The 23,799-nt window shown below is 40.5% G+C and overlaps 1 protein-coding gene across 3 annotated transcripts in view; it reads left to right on the top strand.

The window, feature by feature from the left end:
- RPS6KA2 (ribosomal protein S6 kinase A2) overlaps nt 1–23,799 on the top strand; it is a 292,629-nt gene that overhangs the window by 215,939 nt on the left and 52,891 nt on the right. For all 3 annotated transcript variants that reach the window (XM_040059468.2, XM_040059466.2, XM_040059467.2), the window contains 5 exons: nt 4,716–4,796; nt 5,599–5,678; nt 8,674–8,780; nt 16,196–16,233; nt 16,954–17,096. In XM_040059468.2, coding sequence (XP_039915402.1) covers nt 4,716–4,796; nt 5,599–5,678; nt 8,674–8,780; nt 16,196–16,233; nt 16,954–17,096 — 449 coding nt within the window. The remainder of the gene's footprint in view (nt 1–4,715; nt 4,797–5,598; nt 5,679–8,673; nt 8,781–16,195; nt 16,234–16,953; nt 17,097–23,799) is intronic.

Genomic DNA, 23,799 nt, shown 5'->3' with positions numbered 1-23,799 from the left:
GTTGTGAACAGATGTGCTTCCAGCTGTTGGTTTTGGATTTTAAGAGGGAGTTCCCTTCTAGCAGATAGCAGCTTTCTTTTCTCTTCATCAAGCTGTTTATTGAGTCTGGTTTTAATGAATTTGATTAGAACTGATTTATGCAGTCGTGAGGGGCGTAATTCTGACTTTGCTGGTGATGTACATCACCATAGGATTTGGCTTATTGGATACCATTTCATATCTGCAGCTCACAGACCTTGGTGGGGAACAGTTTCACCTGGAAGCTATGCATAAGCACATCTGTGCATATTCAGTGGTTCAGTTCTGCTTAAAAATACACAAAAATTGAAATTTCACTGTTCACTACTGCATAAGGACGTGAGTTTTACGTGATCGTCTGGCTGGTCTGTCAGTCAGTATTTCTCTAATGATGGGGTTGAGCCCAACAGCTAATTTCAGCCAAAAATCTAAAAAACAGTTAATCTCCTGTAATATCTGTGGATTTTTTTTGTCAAGTAGAGAGATCCAAGTTGGTGTCCCAGTGAGGAAACAGCAGGAGGTTGCAGCTGCCAGAGGCTCCATGGGGTAGGAAGGAGGCGACAGTGCAGCACCCTCAGCTCCCTAGGCTGCTCCTTGCTGGGCAAGGCTATGAGGAAAACATGACAAGGGCTTGGGTTAGTGCTCTGAGGATTTATTTTCAGCTGTGTTTGTATGTCCTAGGACCCATGTTTGCTTCTGACAAGTCCCACGTGATTTTTTTTTTTTCTGTAGCTTCAGACTTCATCAATCCGTTCTTTAATTCTCTCTCTTGGAAAATTGAGCAGAGGCACTTCAGAGGGATACTGCAAGATTTAATTAACTTTTGCAGACAGAGAGAATAATGAATAGGTGATAAAGACTATAAATGGAAGTTCAATACTAAAGTGTAGTATTGATTTAGAGACATCTGTCATTCTGAATCTCAACATTGGAACATCAAGGCTACTTTAAAATACAACAAACAGAGGCAAGTCTTTGATTTCTTTAAAGCCAAATGTGTTGTTTCATGTAAAAGGGAAGGAAAAAAAAAAAAAAAAAAAAAAAAAAGGAAGGGGGGAGACAAAATTACCTCCCCCAGACCCTGGAGTTCTAAAACCTAGTCTACGTTCTTATTGATTTTTCACAGTGCCCTTCTACAAAGGAATGTCTCCTGCTCTGTGGATCTGTTTTTTCTACCTTTGCTGCAGAAGCGTAGGGCTGAGTGGTAAAGCTATGGTAAAATGGCTCTTTCCCCATCCCTAAAAGTTCCACATTTTGGGCCACAGAGGATCTTTCTTCCACAAAAATAACCTTCCCAGGATGATATGCATTTCAGAAGAAAAGCACGTGAAGTCCCTATGTGACATTATTGGTATGCTTCTGCATCCAGTGTGTCAACAGGATCCTTTTCTGTTTTTTCCTTTGTGTTGTAATAATGCTCTGCTGATGAAAGTGCAACATGAAAGGCTGCTCTTTAGAGGATTTGAGTGCAGTACTGTGTATAACAAAATCACAGTAAAGCAAATAGTATTTCCAAGCAGAACCATTGAAGCAAGACTATGATCACTTTTAGAGAGCCTGTATTTCTCCATATCTGAGGTAATTAGGCACAGCGCACATACTTTGTCTTCTGAAAATAGGCAGTGTGGATTTGAATTTAGAATTTAGCTCTCTACTTTTGCCTACAACAGACAGTATTAAAAACAGATTAAAATAACAGAAATAGAATTGAAAAGGATGTTACAGAGAGTTTTATGTACATACTCTATTTTCACTATCTTTTTTGTGTTCTTGTGCTATGTGAAGAATTTGAAATTGAGTTGCAAGTTCCTGGGCCTGAGTCCTATTTCGCTTTTGTTCCATTTGAGGCAAAGTGCTGAGTTTTAAAGAAGTGAGGAGGATAACGGATGAAATTTAAAGCCGTGGTTTGATCACTGATTTATTTCTCCTGCTGTGATACTTTTTGATGCTGATTTAACTAAGTTAACTTAGTTTGTAGCTCCCCTTGTTCTTGCTTTATTAATTAATTAATGCTCCACTCCTAAATAAGCAGTAACATTTCTTATTGAAGGTAATTTTGAATGGTAGGGATGAGAAAATAATTTATAATCAATAATGCTTTTTGCCAAACATCTCTGGACAGACTGTGAAATCTTTATTTGTGAATTTTCTGTATGTATCATCCTGCAGAAACAGCTTTCTGTTAGTGGCAGATACTTTTGTCCCACATGCAGGGGGATTTCGCTCCCTGATGTTTCAGGTCAGGGGATTCAGCAGCACTTTGGTTAAAATTGTCAAAAAGGACAAAAAATATTGAGAAAACGTTCACTAAGACTGTAGACCTATCATCTGGCAACCCATTCCTAGTTTAAAAAAATTTAAACTTTCAAACACCAATTTCAGCGTGGCGACATTAAGAAGACCGTTTCCCAAATCACTGGAGAGAGACTGACCCACTCAGAGGGGCAACCAAATCGCCAGGTGCTGTCCTGAGCCACCCCCAGAGGACTCTGGGGAGGGACCATGCTGCTGTACCTCAGTGCAGTCAGTAGATATTCCCACTGGGACTTCGCTGTTTATCACATTTGCTTGCAGCCCAGTGCCCTTGGCCAAGGCAGTCCATTAAGATGTGTGTAATAGGCACTGTCTTGCTGGATCTTTCTCTGCAGAAGATCTTCAAGAGGAAAGCTGTAAGTGGAAAATGGTATCTGCCGTGGGAGCACTAATTTGAGCATCCTGACAGGATCCAGTTGGCCCCAAAGGAAGCATGGTGGGGCACCAGGGAGGTCTCAGCCCAGGGAGCAGGGCAGAGCTCATCCCACTGCCAGGCACCCTCGTTAGTGCTCTTGCCACCAAATGGTGCCTGAGGATTGCTGGGCTGGCCCAGTCCCTAGGAGGACAGCAGTGCCCAGAGGGGGACAGTCCATGGTGCTGCTGAACCTCCATGTTCACAAGCCTGGTTTCTGCTCCCGAAAGACAGGTTTTCAAAAGGAAATATAGCATCATAATGCAGCAGCTTTAGGTTCAGAGTGGCTACAGGGCCATGGCTGGAGAGTGAGATGTCTTCTGTGGTGACATCACCTTCTCTCTAAGTCTGGTGTGCCTCTTGTTGCATGTGGGGAGAAGGGTGACTTGTGTGGCTGCAGGTCCACACCTGGTAACCACCACAGCAGCAAGCAGGGCACAGGGCTTTGGCAAAGCACAGGGCTGCACAGCGGGGGCCTTTCGCTGGTGAGAGCTTAAAATGACAAGTGGAGGAGGGTGTGCTGCTTTCTGAGAGCCCATTCTCACAGCTGTGCAGTGCAAATGCAGGTAGGCACTTCCTTAGGCTGCCTAGCCAAGCTTCATGGGAAATGTCCCATGTAGAGTGTCCAGCAATGCCCACTCATCCAACATGAATTCCTGCCTGGGATCATCGCTGATGGACAGCACAAGAAATGGTCTGTGTTCACATAGGTTAAGCATTTTGTGAGTGTATGCTGTGTGCTTTTTACTTGAGGGATGAGATTATGATTCCGCAGTTCCCTTTGTTTTGAATTTATCTACAAGGTATCTTGGGCTGAATGAGCTAGTAAAGCTTACGTCATTATTGGCCTAAATAAAGCATCAAAATAGCAAGAAATCCAAGTATATCACCAGTGCTATTTAAGGTTTTCAGATCAGCTGGTTTGGACCTATTTCTGTGCATCAGTTTTTGAAGTACAGCAATAGACAGGGGGTTTTGTTATGGTATGTTCCTTCCTTGGGTACTGAGAGCAGCAGCTCCACAACACATGCCTGCAGTGACAGAGTAACTGAGATCTCAGGCTTTGCTACCTAAAATAGTTTCATAATATCTCTGGTAGATGCTTTCATCTGGAAAGTGTATTGGCATTGTGAAGAAAAAGGAAGAAAATGTCAATACTATCAGTAAAATAGTGATTGACTGAAAAATGTGTCTTTAGGATCAAGATTTGATAGCATAGGGACTTGAATCCTCTTCAGTGTCAGAATATTCTGCTAAATGGCTTTGGTATGAAGTCTTAAGCATTAGTTTTGTTTAGCTTGAACTCAGCTCACCTCTGAAATTATGATTTCCCTTACTCTCTGTTCATCTCAACCACAAAAAGTATTTTTCTCTCTGCTATCACACAATAAAGTTATCTCTACACATAAAAATAATTGGTTACTATTTTTACTTGGAATTTTTCTTTATAACTGATCGTTTGTGTGGTGGTTTATTGGAAGTTTTGAATATTGTAATATATTATATAGCACTTCCAGAAAGTGCTATTCAGTGGTACATCATAAACACTGCTAGCATCAGCAAAATGCAATAAATTAATTTGAACAAGATTAATCTGACTTGCTCTGGGACTGGTACATTCAATTTCATCTTAAATGAAGTAAAGTAATTAATTTTGTGTAGTTTTCATTTCCGCATTAACATTCTCTTCTGTGAAGTGTCATTGCCTTCTTGTTTGTTGTACTGTAGTCATTTTAGCTAGCTCTCTGTAGGGAAAGACACAAGACCTTCCTGGAAAACTTGCTACACAGACCAGACCGTCAGAAATAGAGGACACTGGAGTGATCTGATTTGCCGAAGGTCATACAAGCCATCAGCAGAGCGAGAATCAGAGTCCAGATTGCCAGATCCTTATTCCAGTGCTGTATCCAGTGACCATGCTGCCTCTTAATATGTCACTGTTTTTATTGTTCTTATTGTTCTTTCTTTGTAGTTCGTGATCGGGTACGATCAAAAATGGAGAGAGATATTTTGGCAGAAGTGAACCATCCTTTCATAGTCAAGCTTCATTATGGTAACTATAATAAAATATAATCTGTGTTTGTTCTTAAATTTGTTGGAGAATTGTGCCTAGATGTGTGACACTTCCATGCAGATATTCCCTGCCTACTTATGACTCTGTTTCTAACAAAGTCATAGAGGCTAACTGTGTGAAATTCTTTGTTTAAGCTAAAGGAGATAGTTGATATGTGTAAGTTTTAGCCATTCCTCCATCAAAATAAATTTGTCATAAAGTCTGGTGTGGTAGGTAGTGCTGATGGGCTAGCTGGTGAACTTATATCTGCCAACACCTTACCCACTGTCACGTATTGTTTAGAAAGACAGAGAATTTAAACAAAAGCTGGTTTTCATAATCGGTACCGGTCTAAATTTGCGTAGGTGTGTACATGAATGTGGTATCTTGCTGGAGCTGCTTCCTGCCACACCAGTCCCACTATTACTGTAAGAGGTATTCTGAGGACATTTGGGCAGTGCGGAGTTTCCTCTCACACAAATGTGGGAACTTCTCTCTGTGCCTCGCTCTTGGTAACTCCTGATACCTTGTGGAGTGGGAAACACTGATAATTCACAACTGCTTAGCATGGAGTTGAATATATTCATAATCAGCTGCTGTCTCCCAACTGACGCTATTTTTTCCCATAACCTAAGCTCGATTGCTAAGTTCTATACAGAAGTTTTTTTGGGGGGGTTCTCAAAGTTTTGAAGTGACAGTGAAGCAATGACATGAATGTTACACTGCTAGTCAGCTCGGACTTACTCACTGGGGACTTTATCTTGATTCAAACTTCCAACATCTTCATCCTTTTCTCATGCAGCATTTCAAACAGAGGGAAAGTTGTATCTAATACTAGATTTCCTGCGGGGAGGGGACCTTTTCACCAGACTCTCCAAAGAGGTAAGCTGATAGATCTTTAACTCAGTATTTAAAGACTGTCTTGGATTTTCAGAACTCAGACTGAGTTCACGGGAATGAAAAATGGCCTTGGGAATAGTCATATATATATGTAATGGAGTTACCTCATTTTCACGGTTAGGCGGGTTCTTAACAAGAGTATTTGAGTTACGCCAGAGGTAATGCAGCACATACCACGTAGGCATCGCTGCCAGAGAAAACTGCACTGCTGCTAAGCCATTCCCAGAGCAAAATAGCCCCAGACTCGATGCTTTCACAGTAAGTCCTGGATGTGATGAGGCACTGTCTGAGAAATCAATACTCAATACATTTCGCCCTTGGAATGAGCACAGACCCACTGGAAAAACACACACACTGCCAGCAAAGGGAAGAGATGGCCATGGGTCAGGGCCAGCTCCTGCAGTGCTGGGAGCAGGTCAAGGGCCACGCTCCAGCGCAGACATGGGAGATTGGCTATCACGGCCCTCACCCGCTCTCCTCCTGCCTGCCAGGAGCAGCTGCTCCTTCCATCCCCTCCCCAGGCTCTCATCCCTCCCCTGTCCTCAGCATGCCATGCCCCTGGAGAGGGACTGCTGCAGGCAGGGAACGTCCCAAACCCAAGTCTTGCTGATGCCTGCACAGAGCAGCCCTGGTAGGTTTTCTAGGTTCCTTTAGTTCTTTCCTTTATCTCCAAACCTCTGTGAGCCAGCAGTCTCAGAGAGGTCCCTACAAGAGTGCAGGAGGCTCCAGTGAGGTAGGATGGCTGCCCTGCAGTTGTCTGTGCCCTGGTGTTCTCTGTCACCAACATGATGTCCCCAGCTCTTGGTACTTCTCAGGGTGTGGGGACAGGGGTTTGGGCAACCACTTATCACAGAGTCTTTAAAGACAGGAAACTTTCAAATGTCATCTTGAGGGGAAGCTCTGTTTCTCTTCTTGGGTTTGAGGAGCTAGTGATGCACTAAAAAAACTGTGAAGACAGTATTTTCAGTCAAAAGCTCCCTAGCTTTCCCCTCCTCCCTCACTTCAATTCCTGATTCAGTGACGTGCTGAAGGATACTGTGTGCACTGCAACTTGGGACCCCAAGTGTTTGCTTTTAAGGCTTGCTTGCTAATGCAAGAAGACAGTGGTAACAAGTTAACTACACTGCTTAGTAATGATCCTGGTATAAATATTCAGTCCCTGGTGGCAGTTATTTTTAATATGTGGAAAAAGATTTTAAATATTTAAATTTAAAATGCCCTTCTGCTATTGTCATGAGACCAAGCTTTATTAGCGAGGCAGTGCTGCTGTCTCAGCAAGGGCCTCTCTGGTTTCATGGAAGAAGACAGAAAATGTGGCTCTTGCCTTAGAGTGCAGGTCCCTGTTCTGCACAGCCAGTGAACTCAAAAGTGGAAGATAACAGCTCAGACTTCATACTTCTTTAAAGCTTCACGTCCTCCCCAAAGCTTGTCCAGGGCAGTTCACCAACTCCTGTGCTGTATACCATCATTGAGCTGGCAGTAAAAACATACTTATTTTTTATTCAGTGTGTGCAGCTCGCCTTGCCTGCCTATACTTTGCAGCTGTTCAGGGACAAGGTATTGCAAGGGAAGAAGTTCTGGGAAAACTTGAACTGTTTGCAATTTGTTGTTACAGATTTGGTTGAAAGGTGTTGATTTCAGTGGACTTTCAGTCAGATCCCATATATGTATATTGCATGCATGCAGAGCTTTCCTATTTCTTGCTCTGTCTTTTTGTGACATTTGACTTTAACTAGGTGTATATGTATAGATTTTTTCCTTGATTCTGTTAATTTCTTGCCTACATTATTTATTTTAAATCTTACAAATAATTTAAATTTCTTTTAAAATTAATGTAATTTTTACATTCAATACAATTAAATTTGTGAACTTTTGCTTATGTATTTATTATTTTTCTTCTGTCTTTATTTCTAGCCTTTGCAGTAAAATCTTTAACTAAATTATGTGACATCTGTTCTCCAAATCATTTTTTTTTTCTCTCAATTCTCTGGAACTTCTCAAAGCACTCAGATATTTTGGCTCAGATATTTTCCCTTTTTGGGAGAAGAAATTTAATTTTAAAGTTAAGCTCTGCAACTTCTACTGTAGAATTTGCATTTACATATGACAAGTAAGTTTGTATTGAGCTGACTCATTTTACTTTTGTCATGCATAATCACACTTGTGTATCCAGTATATCAGCTTCTTTTTCTGTGTTATTATCTCTGTGCATACTGAAATTAAATTAAAGAGAACATCTGAGATATAATGGAAGTTGAACCAAAGGGGTTTCCTGCCATCCGAGTTTTTGAGAGCTTATTGGGTTTTTGATTACAGAAGTTTCTTCTCACCTAAAACACAGCTTTCAGTGTTAGCAGTATCCATGTCAGCTACAGAAAACACTTCAACGTCTTCATCTGGCACCTCATCAGGCCCTGGATGTTAGACAGCACATCACTGCTTTGGGCATCTGCACTGATATTCCTTGAACCTCCAAGGCATGAAGTTTTAAATTAGTCCGATTCTTTTCAAGCTGTGTATTCTGTTCTGACTTGGAAGTATTCCACTTCCCCAAAAAGGTTTCCCATGTTATTTCATGGGAATCTGGTAAGCAAATGCCAAGATTGTAGCAAGTTAAAGGATATGAAAGTAATATGGGCTGCACTGAATGTGTTTAATTTTGCTGTGTATTTCCAAAGGCTAGGAAGTTAATTTATTCCTAATAATGTGACATAATGTCATCTAAACAGATCAAACAATGAATGAGAGCAGCATATTTTAAGGAACAGAGGTACTCAACAGATCAAGTTCTGTTTTATAGGGAGAATCTGGTAAGAATTGTTAATGTCAGTTCAGACAAATTATGGAAAATTGAACCTGATATGATGGTCCTTCCAGCATTCCCAGGTTAGACAGTTCCTTCCCCATGTCTGCTTAAGGCAAGCCAGGTCCACCACTGTCCGATAAATAGATGTGGTCTTCTCTTCCTTCTCTCTAGGTGATGTTTACAGAAGAGGATGTCAAGTTCTACTTAGCTGAGCTGGCCTTGGCATTAGACCACCTCCATGGTCTTGGAATTATTTACAGGGATCTAAAACCAGAAAAGTAAGTTAACAAGGAAAAGTGAACAGAAACATAAATACTTGAACTTTTAGGTTGCTTCTGCTCCTTGTCAAACAGTAGTGACAAATGAGAAAGTGCCAGGGGCTCTGCCTTTCTTGTTGTTTGTGAGACTCTACACAAGACCGTCACTAAAAGCAGAAGGGTTTTTCTATCGTACCATCTTAGCATGAGGCCAAATGTTTTGACTGTGCTCCAGTATGATGCGACCTCTGTGTGCCTGGCCTTCAGTTTTGTGAATGATTTCACTAAAGCGTTCAGATCCCTGTGCCTTTAACTTCAGTGGCACTGTTCTTTGTTTGCAGCATTTAATCTGGCCTTCCCCCTGATGCAGTGTAAACCACTCAAAGCAACTCCACTCCAGCTTATACAGAATATGGTGTGGCACCGTCCAGTTTTACTGTAGCCATTACCTAAAGGAGCACAGCAGCGTTTTCCTTCTGTGACATCAAACTGAAGAATATGCAGCTCTTTCTTTAAAATGGTGTGTTACTGGTTTCACTCTCACAGGCAAAGCATGAGACCAAAAGTGATGGAAGGTGGACTTTATAGGTGAGAAGTTGAAGGAGAGGAGACTCTTTATCTCCATTGCAGTTCTATGTGATTTAAATTTCAAATCCAATTTTATGTTTTGGTTAGAAAAATAGTAGTAGCAGTAGTAGTACTATGTGAATTCGACAGATGTACACAGCAAGAGCTCTCAGTCTTTTGGGCTAGAAGTCTTTCTGCAGTGTATCAAATTTTCCAATCTTGCCCGTTTATGCTACCAAAACTGGAAACCAGAGTCTTTGGCAAATATTGGAAGTCATCCTACAAACTAAACAACTGGAGGGAGAAGAGTATTGGTTTGTTCCTGGTATGAAAAGCAGGTAGGAGTGGTGACAACCCAGCTGCTACAGCCACAGGCTCTTGTATTGTCTGCCAGCAGCTCCTCAATTTCAATTTCATTCTGAATTGCTGTTTTATCCATTCAGCATCAACAAATATGTACACAATAAAATAACTCCAATTACAGATTTTCTGTTTTATACTTTGATTCCAGTGAGCATTTGTGTGAATCATGCACTGCTTTTCTCTCTGATGTTAGATGAGGCTGATTTTTGAGGTAACACATAATATATGAATCCGCTATTAGAAGGTATCCAGATGTGAGCTTGTATATTCAGATATGCCACAATGCCATTACATTTTTAGGCATATGCTGTAAATTTTTGCTTTAGAAGAAGTTAGAAACCAAAGAGAAAATTAAGTGTGTGTCAAAACTGTTAATTGTATTTGAGTTACTGAGAACTGGATTTTTCTGAGTTCTCAGCAGGAAGTGTCACTTAGGATCCCAAAAAACATCTCTCAATGATGCCAGTTGCAAGTGAGAGCATTTTATATTACTGCAGACTGAGCTGCAGCGCTTCAAATCAGGGATCAGTGAATCAAGAAATTGGAGCTCATCTAAGGAAGGAAGGTGTCACTGATTTGTCATTGTCACATAGAAGCATGTTGAAAAGGTACAGATGGAATCCAGTCTCCTCTATATTTTTGTCTGAGCTGAGACCAGCCATCCCCTTTGCTGTACTGCTCTGCTAAAATCCCTCCTTGAGTGTTACCAGTCTGCCAACTGAGACAAGATTTCTGTGGAGGAAAATAAAAAGTATCATCATGTAACTGAAGACCTTTACACAGAGAGATCACTGTGTAAAGTTAAGGTGGCAGCCCTCACTCTTGCGTTTTATAATTTTTGTGTATACAGTCTTTGATGTAGAGTTAAATGGATTAACTGTAATATAGTTTATTTTGGATGCAAATCATGTAGTATAAAATTAGTTTACATGAACATAACTGTTGTATAGGAAAGGGAATGACCCAGAAGTTCATACCTGCAGATAAAGCAGGGCCTCTGACTGAAAACCATATCCTCTAAAAAATCTCTGTAAGTGTGAAGCCTATGTGTTCTCACACCTAGGAGAGCAGAGCACAACAGCCTATGATTTCTCCGGAACTTTAGGTTTGCGTTAAAGAAATAGATACAGCAGAATAAAACAATTATTCTTGGGGGAGGGGGTTGGGGGGAAGCTAAATTTTTGCATTACATCTGGGAAGGAGTATCTTTCTAAAGGTGATAAAAGAAAACTAGGACCATCCCAGGATGTTCTCATCCTCCCCTTGCCCCCTGGTGGGATCAAGACCATAACAGGTGTGTTGCTAACCTAGGCTTAAAACAGCTGGTGGAGAATCCGTGCTCTACACAGGAAGCCTCTTGGCAGTGCTCCAGCAGTTGTTCATCTGAAATGTTGCCCTTAATAGCTAGTTTGAAATTTCTTTGCTCCCACTGCAGGCCGATGCTCATTGGCCTGTCCTCCTAGGAGCCCCACCTGCTTGTTCTGCTCTCAGGAGCAGCCTCAGGGGATTGTGAGAACATCCTTTTCCTTAGACCCTCCTCTGTACCCTAAATGATGCAGGTACTGAACTCTTCTTCACTAGTCACTCTTTACAGGGGTTTAGTCATTCTCCTTGCTCCCCTTTGGTTTCCCTTGATCCCTCTCTCCTTTGAAGTGCAACATGCAGAATCACACACACACACCTTCAGCGGAGGCATTACCAGTGTGATTACAGCACAAGGTTTGCTCTGTCAGATCTGCAGAAGTGGAGATTAATTAATAATTAATTAGTAATTTCCCAATTCTTTCTCTCCCTCTCTCCCCTTTATTAAAGATAGGCACTGTATTAGACCTTTCATTGTTCAGTGCTTTTGCTGTTCATCAGAAGCTTCCAAAAGTAACTGCTGATAGATTTGGGGTTGCTTGTCATCTCTGTAAGTATGCTAAAACAAAGCTCATTGGAATGCTTTAAAAAAAAAAAAAGAATCCCAAAAAACCACAAAAACCAGCGCTGTTCAAACCACTTGGAAGAAACCTCAGTACATTAAAATTTAAGGTTCAGCTTTTTTTTTTTTTTTTTTTTTTTTTTAAGATTCTCTGTGCAAAGATCCATGTTAACAATTCAAAGCTATGAGTTAATTTCAAGGGCAACTGGGAGTTGTTCTCAAGTTAGCTGTACCTTGTTCAAAAAGACAAGTAATTGAGCTTTCTGGTTAAAGTCTTGTTTAGAGCAAGCAGATACTTCTCTTGAATTGTTGCGGATAAATTCTTCTCCTTGAGTTGTCTTGGTGATTTCAGTGGCATTCCTTGTGCAACAAGGTATTGTTCAGTCACACTGGGAGCCAGAGTTCCTGACATTGTGAGGCACATTTTTACTTAAGAACTGTGCAATCAAGCTATAAAATATGGTATATATACCCTGGTATATATGGTAAATAAACCAAAAAAGAAAAATGGGAAGGTATTAGAAAGTAGTACATGAGGTATATGTTATTTCTTAAGCTGTGGTTTAAGGGTCTGAGTGACTTAGAAATAACTCTACCATCTGAAAATGGATAAACTATTATTAATCTTTACCATTTCTCATTTCAGGAGCCTAGATGCACCTTGAGCTCTGGAATAGGGTCTTAGGTTAACAAGGAGTGATGAACATTTTAAGGCCCTCAGCTGTCTACACAAGGGACAGTTCGTATAACAGCTCATATAACAACTTCAGATACATTGAGCTATACTCTCAAAAAGCCAAACAACACTTCTTAATGCAGCATGTTGCCAGCCATGACTGCTGATTTATGAATTTAACTGCCCTGTATAGAGAGGGCAGGTCTGAGAATCAGTGAAAAACAAAGGCTTATGGTGGAAAGCTTCCATTGATGTAAGCAGTGCTTTTTTAATTTCATGGTGTCAACAAAGCTACAGCAAAGAGCAATTTGTGTTCAGCAGGATGAGATAGCATGGGGTCATGTGAGAAAGGATGGGGTCATGCAAACACTGAAATGTCACAAAAAAACACTGACTATTTGAGAGAATCTTCATCTCTTTAGTGGATATTTGACTACTTCATCTGATACTTTCGTAATAAAATATGCAATGAAATAAAGCAAAGCACTCTTGATAAAGTTTCAGGTTTTATTTCCCACCTGAGAATTTGGCTACAGTTTCTGATTAGCATAAAGTGTGGGTTGAATCTTCTGCAAAGCTGCTCTCACTTAGAATGACACTTAGATCATCCGGGGGGGGGGGGGGGGGGAAGGGGACAGGGGGGAAGGAGAGGGGGGATCCCAGACCAACAAAAAAACCCCAACCAAACCGAGCCCAGAGTTCCAGCTTTATTAGATTTGGCAGAACTCCACACTGATTTGGGGATTTTGGAGCTCAGAGTGGAGCCCAGAAGTCGTGACTCAAAACCAAAAATAAAGAGGGAGAGAGAAATGGGAGAGAATTTTTCAGGCCTTGTTTTAAGACATGATATAAAGCAATGCCAACAACCCATAACAAAAGCTTTTTTTCCCTGTGATAAAGTTCAGTGGAAAAGTTGATAGAGAGTTTGCAGCCCTAGCTCTGCTATGAGACTTCTCCTGTAACTCAGTCTGTATCATTCCTCTGCTACTAATTTAGCTGCCCCAGCCTCTAGCATGGAGATTTCCAGCCTTTATTTTCTCAAGGCATACTTTTAAATTGAGGTCACTGAAAGCAGTTTGAATGTTTGTGGGATGATTCTGATGCTAAAAGGTTCAATCACAGAATAACAGACCATCTCCAAGACAATCCCAAGAATCGCACCAAGTGTCTGAGAGCATTGTCCAAAAGCTCCTCGAACTTTCTCAGGTTTGGTGCTGTGACCACTTCGCTGGGGAGCCTGTTCCAGTGCCCAAACACCCTCTGGGTGAAGAATCTTTTCCTAATATCCAGCCTAAACCTCCCCTGACACAACTTCAGTCCATTCCTTTGGGTCCTGTCACTGGTCACTGCAGAGAAGAGATCAGTGCCTGCCCTCCTCTTCCTCTCTTGAGAAACCTGTAGACTGTGATGTCTCCTCTCAGCTTCCTCTTCTCTAAGAGACACCCTTATTTTGTGGCGTTTTTTTGTTCCAAGCCTGTGTGTGGTTCACTTATTTATTGTGTTGGTGTATTTTTGACTTAATAACTGTTATTACTACTTTGAAGAGAAGGTTGATAATGACAGTATCCTGTAAAAGCAGTCAAGCATTAGACTGAACAAATAAAAATTAAAATAACCTCCTAGCTGAAGTTTATCACTCAATGTGATGGTGACCTAGTTTAGCATTTAAAAGTAGTCTACTTTTTATGCTTTTTATAATTTCAAAACATTAATTTAGATGAAAGATTATTCTCAAGCCTGAATCATATTAAGAACTTCTGGTTCTTTTTCCCTTCCATAGAATAATACTATCTTATTTCAGATTAGTTTATCCTGCAAACCATAGCTAAAGGAATTGTGATTTTCACAATAGAATGTCCGCTGTGGATATTGTGGAATAAAAAGGAATTGTAAAGTGATAAAGATAAGAAGAGAGTTTGCTTCTACTGTCACAGGAAAACTATTTGTCTGTTGTTCGAATTTGCATTCTTAGAAGCAGGTACTTTGTTCTTTTCTTCTTAATTTCACTCTAAGATGATTCCATGCAACAGTTGCCTTTTTTTTTTTTTTTTTCCCCCTCACTATTAGCATATTGTTTTCTTTTTAAATGAAATATAATCTTCGGTTAGTAACTGTAGCATTATTTCTGCTGCCAGATGGCAAATGTGGAGGCACCCAGATGTCCAAAGGCAGCTGCCAGGGGCCACAGAGGAAGCTGCCAGCAGCTGAGGGCATGGTAGAAGGGTGATTAGAGAATGTGAGATGGAGGAAGGAACTGTAGATCACCTTTTAGGGGATATAGGATACACATCCGTTGGAAGCCAGGATCTGTCCATTTTGCTGCTCTTGCAAACAGTGTGAGAAAGAGTTGCTCTATGTTTCTGACTCAACCTCAGGCAGTATTACAGGTCTGAAAGCTCTCTTGGTGTTGCCTCTATCCCTTTAATGAGGGTAAGGTGTGAACCCTTTAATCAGGGCAAAGTATGGGAAATATACATTGTGTATGTATCGAAGCAACATGGATTTTCAGTAGGAAATTATGAAATTTAAAACCCATTAAATGTAAAATCAATGTTTCTGGGGAAATCCCACAACCTTTGAATTGCATAGTTATTCACAGGGGCTTCCTGGGTGTGGGGCAAAATTCTGGGTGATTTCTGTGAGCTCTATACCCTCTGTTGTTTTTCCAGATCCAGGTCTTGGGAGTTCGTACATTCATGGTCACTTCCACACTGGCAGGTGTTTTATTCTGTTCCCTTCTGAAGCACAGGTTTGAGGGTTGTAGTCAGAAAGATACATTTAAACATGTCTGGTATAGACTAGTACTTGAAAATTATGTGTTCAAGGAAACTGTGGAGAAAGAATAAAGGTAAGATGCTTTTATTGAGAAGAAAAGGCTTTAATTATTGGACACATGGTACTGACTTAGCTGTTGGCCTTTCATGACTTGCAAAACAGCTTTTTCTAAATGCATGAATGACAGAAGAGCATATTTTTTCAATTAAGTTTCAGTTCAGACACAACTTTTCACAAAAGCATAGCCCATTATATTTGGTTCACTTCTATCCTATTTCTTTTCCTGAATAATTAGATTAAAGTGGTTCTTTAGAGAACTAAAGGAAGAGGAATATAATAATAGCTGGCACCATGCTAGATCAGTTTGAAAAGAGGAATATACTCAGTCTAACTAGGACTGAAGAAAGACCACCGTCATTACTATGTCAGTTTTTATTTATCAAAATCATCATTTTTCAAATTCGGTGTTCCTTCTTGTTTCCACAAAAACTAGCACAGCTTTTGGTGAACTACAGAAATGTTGGAGTGCCTTCATGAGGAAAAAATATGTTGGCAGGTGGCAAATGTGAGAGCACTTGAATTTGGCTTCCAGGTTGAGTTTTCCTCTCTTCTCTGGACAGGAAAAGTAAGCAGGGGCTGAGGTCCATGCAGTTAGGCTGTGACTAGTCACTGGGCTCTACAACGACTTTTATTACTTCAGCATGAACCTTTGGACTTAATTTTAGGTCCAGTGAGCTGAAGCCCTGATTCTTTATGTGATTTCCTTTTATTATGACAAGAACAGGAAACGTGTAGCTCCTTCTCCTGCTGGAAGCATGTACTCTGCAGCTGTTGGCTTTGAACACCCTGTTCTTTCTGAGCTCTGTTTGTGTGCCCACCTTGAGCATCCTATGGAGCACAGAGGAGGCTCCTCATGGAGCTGCCTCAGGTGGTGCATGCCTCAGACATGAGAATAAACAAACCTTTGAGGTTCATTTTTCTTTCTGGAGCCACAGAGTCCACTAAGATTTTGTTTACATAGGTATTTGAATCTTGCATATCTCCTTACCTGACTTAAAATTTTGTTGTTCGTGTTTTTTAACTGCACTTTGTGCCAGGCTAATGACTGAATGTTTCTTTTTTGCTTTATAGCATTCTTCTTGATGAAGAAGGTCACATTAAGATAACAGGTATGTGAGGAACAGAAAACTTCATGCCTATAAACTGATTTTTATTTTCCATCAGTATATTGCTTACATCTTGGTCTTTGGTTGGAAGGAGTTCGCTTGCAAAAGCTAGAAGCCAGAAGTTTGAGTGTTGAGATTCTCTGTTGATTTGTCAACCCCCTTGCTGCACAGCACATGGAGAACGTAGCATTTTCTTGGTAAAATTGTGCTCTTGACTGATGTGAAGCAGGCAGGTTTGGCTGCCTGCCACTGTGAATGGAAGGATGCTTCCAATATGACTGTTTAATCCAGGCAGAGGATGGCTGGAAAGATATCCCTTTGCCACTCTAGAGGCACTGTCTAGCCCATGTTTTCATTGCAGTAATCTGGGGTCATTATTCCAAATACTTTGGTTAGCTACGTGAGAATCCTCTCTAGCATTGTCTTCACCAAACCTTAACTGTATATATCTGCTTATTTAAACTCCCTTCTGCCTTGAGCCAGAACCTCATTCTGATCAGGGAAAACGATATGCCTATTTTCAGGGTGTATTTTGACAGGTGCCAGGCACACCACATACTCAGGGCTCCAGCACACGTGTGCCTGTGGCCTCTTTCTGCACATGGACAGCAGGGCACTTCACCAACTGCTTGGTGTGTTTTGTTCAAACAATTTAAGCGAGCAAGAGCACAGATAGTACTTGTTAGAGACCTGACGAGTCTTTTTCTGCTTCAATTTATGTAGATTTTGGTCTGAGCAAGGAAGCCATCGACCATGACAAGAGAGCGTACTCGTTCTGCGGGACGATAGAGTACATGGCCCCAGAGGTGGTCAACCGGCGAGGACACACGCAGAGTGCCGACTGGTGGTCCTTTGGCGTGCTCATGGTAATGCAGAAATTGTGCCTGTTTGCTGGAGGGGGGCTGTGGGAGGGATCAGATCCCTCAGGTAAAAACTGCAGTATCAGTAGAGTTTTTCAGAGAGGTACTGCACTCCCCTCGAGCCAGCCTCATAAAATTACGTGTTCAGATGCTAACCTGCCCCAGCCACACCCTGCACCCCTCCAGCCTCTTCTGGTTGTGTGCTGTTGTGGCTGAGGTAGATGAAGAAAAGATCAAGAAGCTGGATTGTGACGCTGTGATTTTTTTCAAAGCTGTATGAACACTGGAAGTTTTTGGACGCAAATGTTCACAGCATTGTTTTATGAAGCACAGTGGTGTCCCTTGAGCCCAGACACCAGGCATCTGCTACTCTCACAGGGATATGTTTGGACAACAGAGGTGGGGCTGCTCTCTCCTGAAGTGTGCGGGCTGCAGATTTACTCTGTGCTCAGGGCATGGCCATCACCAGCTGTGGCTCCCAGGGCACCTCACTGTGGTAGTCACAGCAAAACCAGGAATTTAGAAATTAGAATAGCAATGTGCTCTTCCAGTACTTCCTGTCATATGGAGGCTGTTTTTGGTAGCTGTAAATATATAGCTACATACATACACTACATACCAAAATCCACAGAATTGTTTAAATTATGTTTACCTGAAGCAGACAGCCTATGCCACCAGAGGAAGTATAGGAAGCGCTGTGAAAAACAGTGGAAATTTGGGTTGGGGAGGGCCTACATCACTGATCTAGCAGGTTGGCAGCAGTTTATCTACATAATATTGTAATTTATTGCCTGAATTATAAAAGGAGGGGAACATCCTTATCTCCTGTGGCCACAAATCCGTTTGTGGATGCTCAGCACTTCTGAACCATGTGCATTTGTTCACAAAAATCAATAGGTTATGTGTCATAGAATAAATCTATCCCTACTCTTTAACCTTTTTTTTTTTTTTTTTTTTTTTTGATAGCTGTGTCTTCTCACTCTTTGTCTCTCATTAAATGATGGTGCATTTGGTGTATAGATTGTTCTTCTTTCACCAGCTAATAAGCTCTTACTAAACTGGGCTATTTCCTCACTGGGTTTTGCTAGGCTTTCTTTTTTTTTTTTTTTTTTTTTCATTCCATTGCTCTTTTCAACCCTCCCTTAAGGATTCAACATATTAGAATTAGAAAAGATAAGAATCCTCATAAAAGAAGGTGATTTAAAGGAAGTAAAACCCTTTAAACTCCAAGCTAATGCTTTAAGCCTTTAAGTGTTACCAGACATCTTAGAGAAAAATATGTCAGTCGGTTCAACCTTATTCCCTTTTCAACATTTAGCTGGTTGGGACTGAAAAATGTATATTTCCACACAGTAAATGTCTGGGAGGATTTTCTGATGCTGTCTTTCACTCTGCTCTTTTCACCTTGTTTTCCTTGTTCTGTCACATGTATGTTCTATTACAGAAGCTGTTTTTCTGTCAGTCGGAAAAACTGAGGATAATTAAATGGTGTTCAAATGATTTATTGGCATTTCTTTCTAAGCACTTTGCAGTTTGATGTAAAATAAATGAAGAAAATATACCAGTTGATGAAATATGCATAGATTCAAAAGAAATATGTGTGATAGTGTAGTTTTCGTATGTAAAATTCTTATCAAAAAAGGGAACATGTTAGGCAAATAGTTATAGCATGGCCTGTATCTTCATCACCATCAGAGCAACCAAACACTCCTTTGTCTGTTCTGTTCTCTGAAGGGGGATTGATGCTTCAGCATGAAGAATCAGGTTGTGCTGGCAGCTTCTTGCCAACCCGCATTGACCAGGGCACAGACTGGAATCAAACTGAATGATCTTTGCACACTCCTTAAATGTGGCATATTGTGATTATTAATAGCCAAAGAAATTTGTCTGAAGATGACTAAATTCTGGTCTTATTTATTGATTGTGTTATTAATTATTTTGTTCATTATTATTCATCAGGAGTTTTACTGTCTGCAACAGTAAAACTTAATTTACTGCCAGCTAGGTCTTTGACAAAGGCCACAGAACTGAAACTGCTCTGTTTGTTTGCTGCTCAGTTTATTTGAATTGTTTTATCGTAGCTTACTGTATGTCAGCAGGTACAGATAGATAAATCTTAAAATTCACCCTTTCCAGCATTCCATAAGACAGTCCCTGTCACTGTTGGACACAAAAGAATGACGAAAGACTCCAAGTATTTTTCAGGAGGCAAAGAGTATAGAGAAGCTTTATTGTCTAATTCTTACCACCTTTTATAAGGTGTTCCGATATAGACTTAACATGACTGGTGAATAGGAACGACGCCTCTCTAATTCCATTGGTTAAACTAGAGGAACAGCAAAACCCCACCCGGAGAAAGATTGTTTTGGGAAAGGATAGTTGTATTGCCAAGATTGTTTTGAGAAGAGGCTTTCTTGAGAGCTTTTCCCCTGAGAAAGAGTTAGCACTGCTAGCAGGCTAAAATCCCTTCAGACTTAGAAATGCCAGGCCCATAAGTCCCTGCTTCTCATTAAGGAATGTGGTGATGACTGCTGAAACCCAACTATAATTTCTGCTGGTGACTTTATGTGGTTTATCATGACCAGACAGTTTTCCTTTTCTTCTTTTCTGCATCTTGCTCACTGCATTGAGGTTTTAGATAGGATATACTCTGCAAAACTTTTCATCAAGAGATCTTCATGGACAAGTGTTTGGTCTACATTGTTTAGAAGTTGGATATGTAACTAATACCTTCTCAGCTGCACTCCAAGAGTATTGATGTCCACACTGCTGTCTCTGAAGCCCAGTTAAATTGGTCTGCCTGATCTAACATGTACAAACCTCTTGAAAGGCCTCACAAAGCAGTGCTTTTGTAATTCATCCTACCAGCTGATTTACAAGGTCACAGATGTTATGGAAGTTGTACCTCTTTCAGTTCAGGAAAAAAACACTGTACACCTTTGAGAGTCATGTGAGCAGAGTGGGGAATATAGAGAAATGGCTGTGATGACTTGGTAGCAGTCCCAAACAAGAAAAAATATGTTCTTATGTATCAGCAAGTAATTAAGTCTTCACAAGAAAAAAAAAAAAAAAAGTCCCTTTGGTATCTAAAATATTCAGCTCTGTACTAATTTTGTGGTAACTATGCAGTGGCATTGGAAAAAATCAATGCAAGACATCAAAGTATTACAAACTTCTTTTACAAAATCGCGCTATAACACTTGTTTTATTCCCAATGCAAGAGATGGTGTTCATGAACATTATTTTGAATGTTTTATGCTTGTTGCTATATTAAGGGATTCAACTCTTTGTGAGCACTAATTTATTGTTTCACACATACAGATAATGAAAAATATTTAATGCATTTTGTAAGTGTTAAAATGAGTGCTTGAGCAGTTCTCAGTTACCTGGAAAATGACTGGAAGTGTTGAGAGGAGAATCTGGCCCTTCTGATAAGAGTGTCTCTCTCTCTCTCTGTTTTCCAAAACTGAGCGGTATCAAGTTTCTTTGTACTCTGAGTTTTATCCCATGCTCACAATACTTCAGCAGACTTGGGCTGAAGTAGTTTGCAAAACCTGCTCTCCTTCCATCTATTAGGAAGATGCACACAGTAGTTACCCAGGCTGAGGATTTTTTCTCATTCATTATCTTCACCAATAAACTTCCTGGGTCACTTCTCGAATCCTGAACTTCCTCAGGAAAAGTGTCGCTCTTTTCCAAGGTCTTCCCACATGTGTATCTTCTGGGAAGTACTCATGTTTTGCCTACTGAAGTTGGAGACTGCCCTGAAAACTAGAAAAAGGAAGCACTGCACAGTATACTGAGACCTCAGCAGGGTTGGATTATGTGATTCCAGAGGCCTCTTCCTGTTAATCCTAATTCTGTGGTTCTCTAAATAGGCAGTTGAACTGGAACAAAGAATATTTGCCTTTCTTGCACTTTCTTTGGTACAGAAAGGAAGTCAAGGTTGGAGGGAGGTGCAGCCCTCCGAAGTACTGTCTAACAGAAGATGGCCCTCCTAAACACCTGGGAATTGAATCAGTGGGAAGGAAGGAGCAAACAGATGGTTATACAGATGGGGAAGTAGGGAGAATAAAAATTGAGTCTCCCATCAAAACTATAGGGACTGCTTTAACAGACAAAATTACTGCAAAGTTCATTCACCCCTAGTCTCAGCTTTTTGTCAGCCTGCAGTGACCCATACAGTTCTGTATTTATGGGCAAGAGTGTAAGCAGCATGTTCTCACTTCTCTTTTCAGGTTTAGCAAGATTTTTGACTTTTTGAAAAAATAAGCAGGAAGACAGGTCTCTGTGCAGTGAAATGATAGCTTTAACTAATGAAATGAACAATTTCAATTTTTTTTCCAGTCTTGTTCTTTCATTTTTAACCTTGGACACATTTAGTCAGGACTGCAGTTGAGAAACGAATGCTTTCTTCAAATGCTGCTTAGCTAAGTTCATTGAATTAAAAACCTTTGGTACACTTAACTGACGTGGCTGCCTTTCACTTTAAATATTGATGTTAAGTGCATTTCTTCTGAACCTGAATTAATCTCAGCATTAGGCCTGCGCAATTGGAGATGTGGTAACAAAGTGCTGGCCTTTACAGCAGCACAGTTAATGTTTCCTGCAGCCCCCAGAACTGTCATTCCCCCTGCTCCCTCCTGCGACTTAAATTTCTTCCAAATTCCTTCCTTCTCATTTCCATCCCTTGCAGCCACGGTGCATTTGCAGGTATCCCTGGGATATTTGGGTGGGTGGGAACTACAATCCTTTCCCAGTAGTCACTGACCAAGCAGCTGCTTATATCTCTATTATCTGCACCAGCAGTGTCAAGCCCATTTATGCCAGTATAAGTGAGATGTAGCAGCCATTGTTGATGCTGCTAAATTAGATTTATTATAATAAGAAAGTAACATGAGCAAGTGTAAGTGAACATTAGGTACTTACCATGAGCATAAATGCTCTAGAAATCATGAGGAGGGTTTGGTACAATCTGCACCATTTCTGCTGCTGCCCTAGGAAGCAATGTTCTCTGCCCCTCATTCCCAGTATATCTGAGCACTTTTATCAGGACTGAGGCTCTCATAAGTCAGAATTACTTTGGAAATGCTATTTATGCTCCAGCGTCATCTAGGCAGATTTAAACATTCTCCTCCATTACGTTTCTTTGTAGAAAATGAGCGGCTTTCCTCTTTTCTTGCCTCTCCTAACCAAAGCAGAAGTTAGTACATTCATTTTTTCCAAATCTTGTTTATATTTGGCAGCCATATACATTTTTCTAAAGTGGTTTTATTTCTGTTTCTACTATGCATTTTAGTGCTTTGAGGTAATTTGTTACTAATGAAGATTAATCTTTCAATTAACTATATTCAATTAGTTACCTGGCTTTTAAACATCTCTGCCCTTCTCCCAAAATTAACGTAGCAGTTTCACCCTTAGTTTTCTTCTGTTTTCTATGTTTTTCTTATGGTATAGCTATATTTAATCTGGGCAAAAAGTAGAGTCAGGCGGTGGGGCAGTCTGACACGTTTTGGTAATGAAAGGATCCTTCTTAGCACAAACGTGCTTTCTGGGAGCACTGCGGTTTCTTGTGGGATAAGGTACAAAAGGCTTGTAAGGCTTGAAGACCGTTTCCTGCCTTAACAGGTATTTACTTATAGCAATTAGTATTAATTATTAGACTAATTAATTACTCTAATTAATTAGCTTATTGTAATAGAAGAGATCCAAAGCCTGAGTGACTGACACAAACAAGTAATAGTTCATCTTACCCTCAGTGGACATTTTCCTTTGTGTCCAAGCTGAATTATGTTCTCGGTGTCTTTATATTCGGTGATGCACAGCTTTCAGCCTCCCTTAGTCAGAGAAAAAGCAGCCATTCCATAAAACACCATGGCAAGAGCTGTGTGAAAGACCTGGTATTGAACCCAAGTTAGGCAAGCTTCTTCCACTGGGGTTTTGTTGGGCTTTTCACTTCTTACAGATATGAAATTCCTGTCTAATTTTCTGAAAGCACTAATCTGTCTCCAAGGAACCATAACTGATTGATGTTTCAACATTTGAGTTAGGCAAATGATTGATGACAACTGTTGTGTTTTGCTTTGAGATTTGGGTTCAGTGAAATGTGACACTTATGAGATTCATCGCTGAGTACAGCCAGAGGAATCAAAGCATGAGAGAAAAGGCACACTCAAAAGCTTTGAGAATGTGGGGTTTAGTCTTGTTTCTCCTGCAAAACATAGTAAAGGCATCTTTAAGTGTTTCAAATATACAATCAAAGAGGTGGTTTGACTCAGCCTAAAGAGGTGGGGAGTGGCATCTCAAATCCATTTTCCTTGCATGGTAGTCTATGCCAAACACCTAAGAAGAGCCATATCCATGCAGGCTACGGGTCCCTCAGCCAAATACCTTGTTGTCAGCATTGGTCATAAAACAACAGGTGTTGTTTGTTGTCATATAAAGAACAGTGTTTGTATTACACTTCTTCCCAAACATACTGAAACTTGACAACAAATATCCCTGTAAATAGTTAGTAAACAGGTCTCTGGAATGGAGCAGTCATCCAGACTTGCTGTGCCTTTTTTTTTTTTTTTTTTTTTTTTTTTAAGCACAGCTTGTTGGATCATTTTTTTCCCCTAGTTTTCAGTTGTGTTGGAAATAGAAGATGGATGGGGTGTCTTTCAGCTATGCAGACCATCCCAATGCACATTTGATTTATCATTTTGTT

Source organism: Hirundo rustica, chromosome 3 (assembly GCF_015227805.2).
Source record: "Hirundo rustica isolate bHirRus1 chromosome 3, bHirRus1.pri.v3, whole genome shotgun sequence".
NCBI classification, from domain to species: Eukaryota; Metazoa; Chordata; class Aves; order Passeriformes; family Hirundinidae; genus Hirundo; species Hirundo rustica.
The sequence above is the reverse complement of the archived record's forward strand: the minus strand, read 5'-3'. Positions and strand labels throughout refer to the sequence as shown.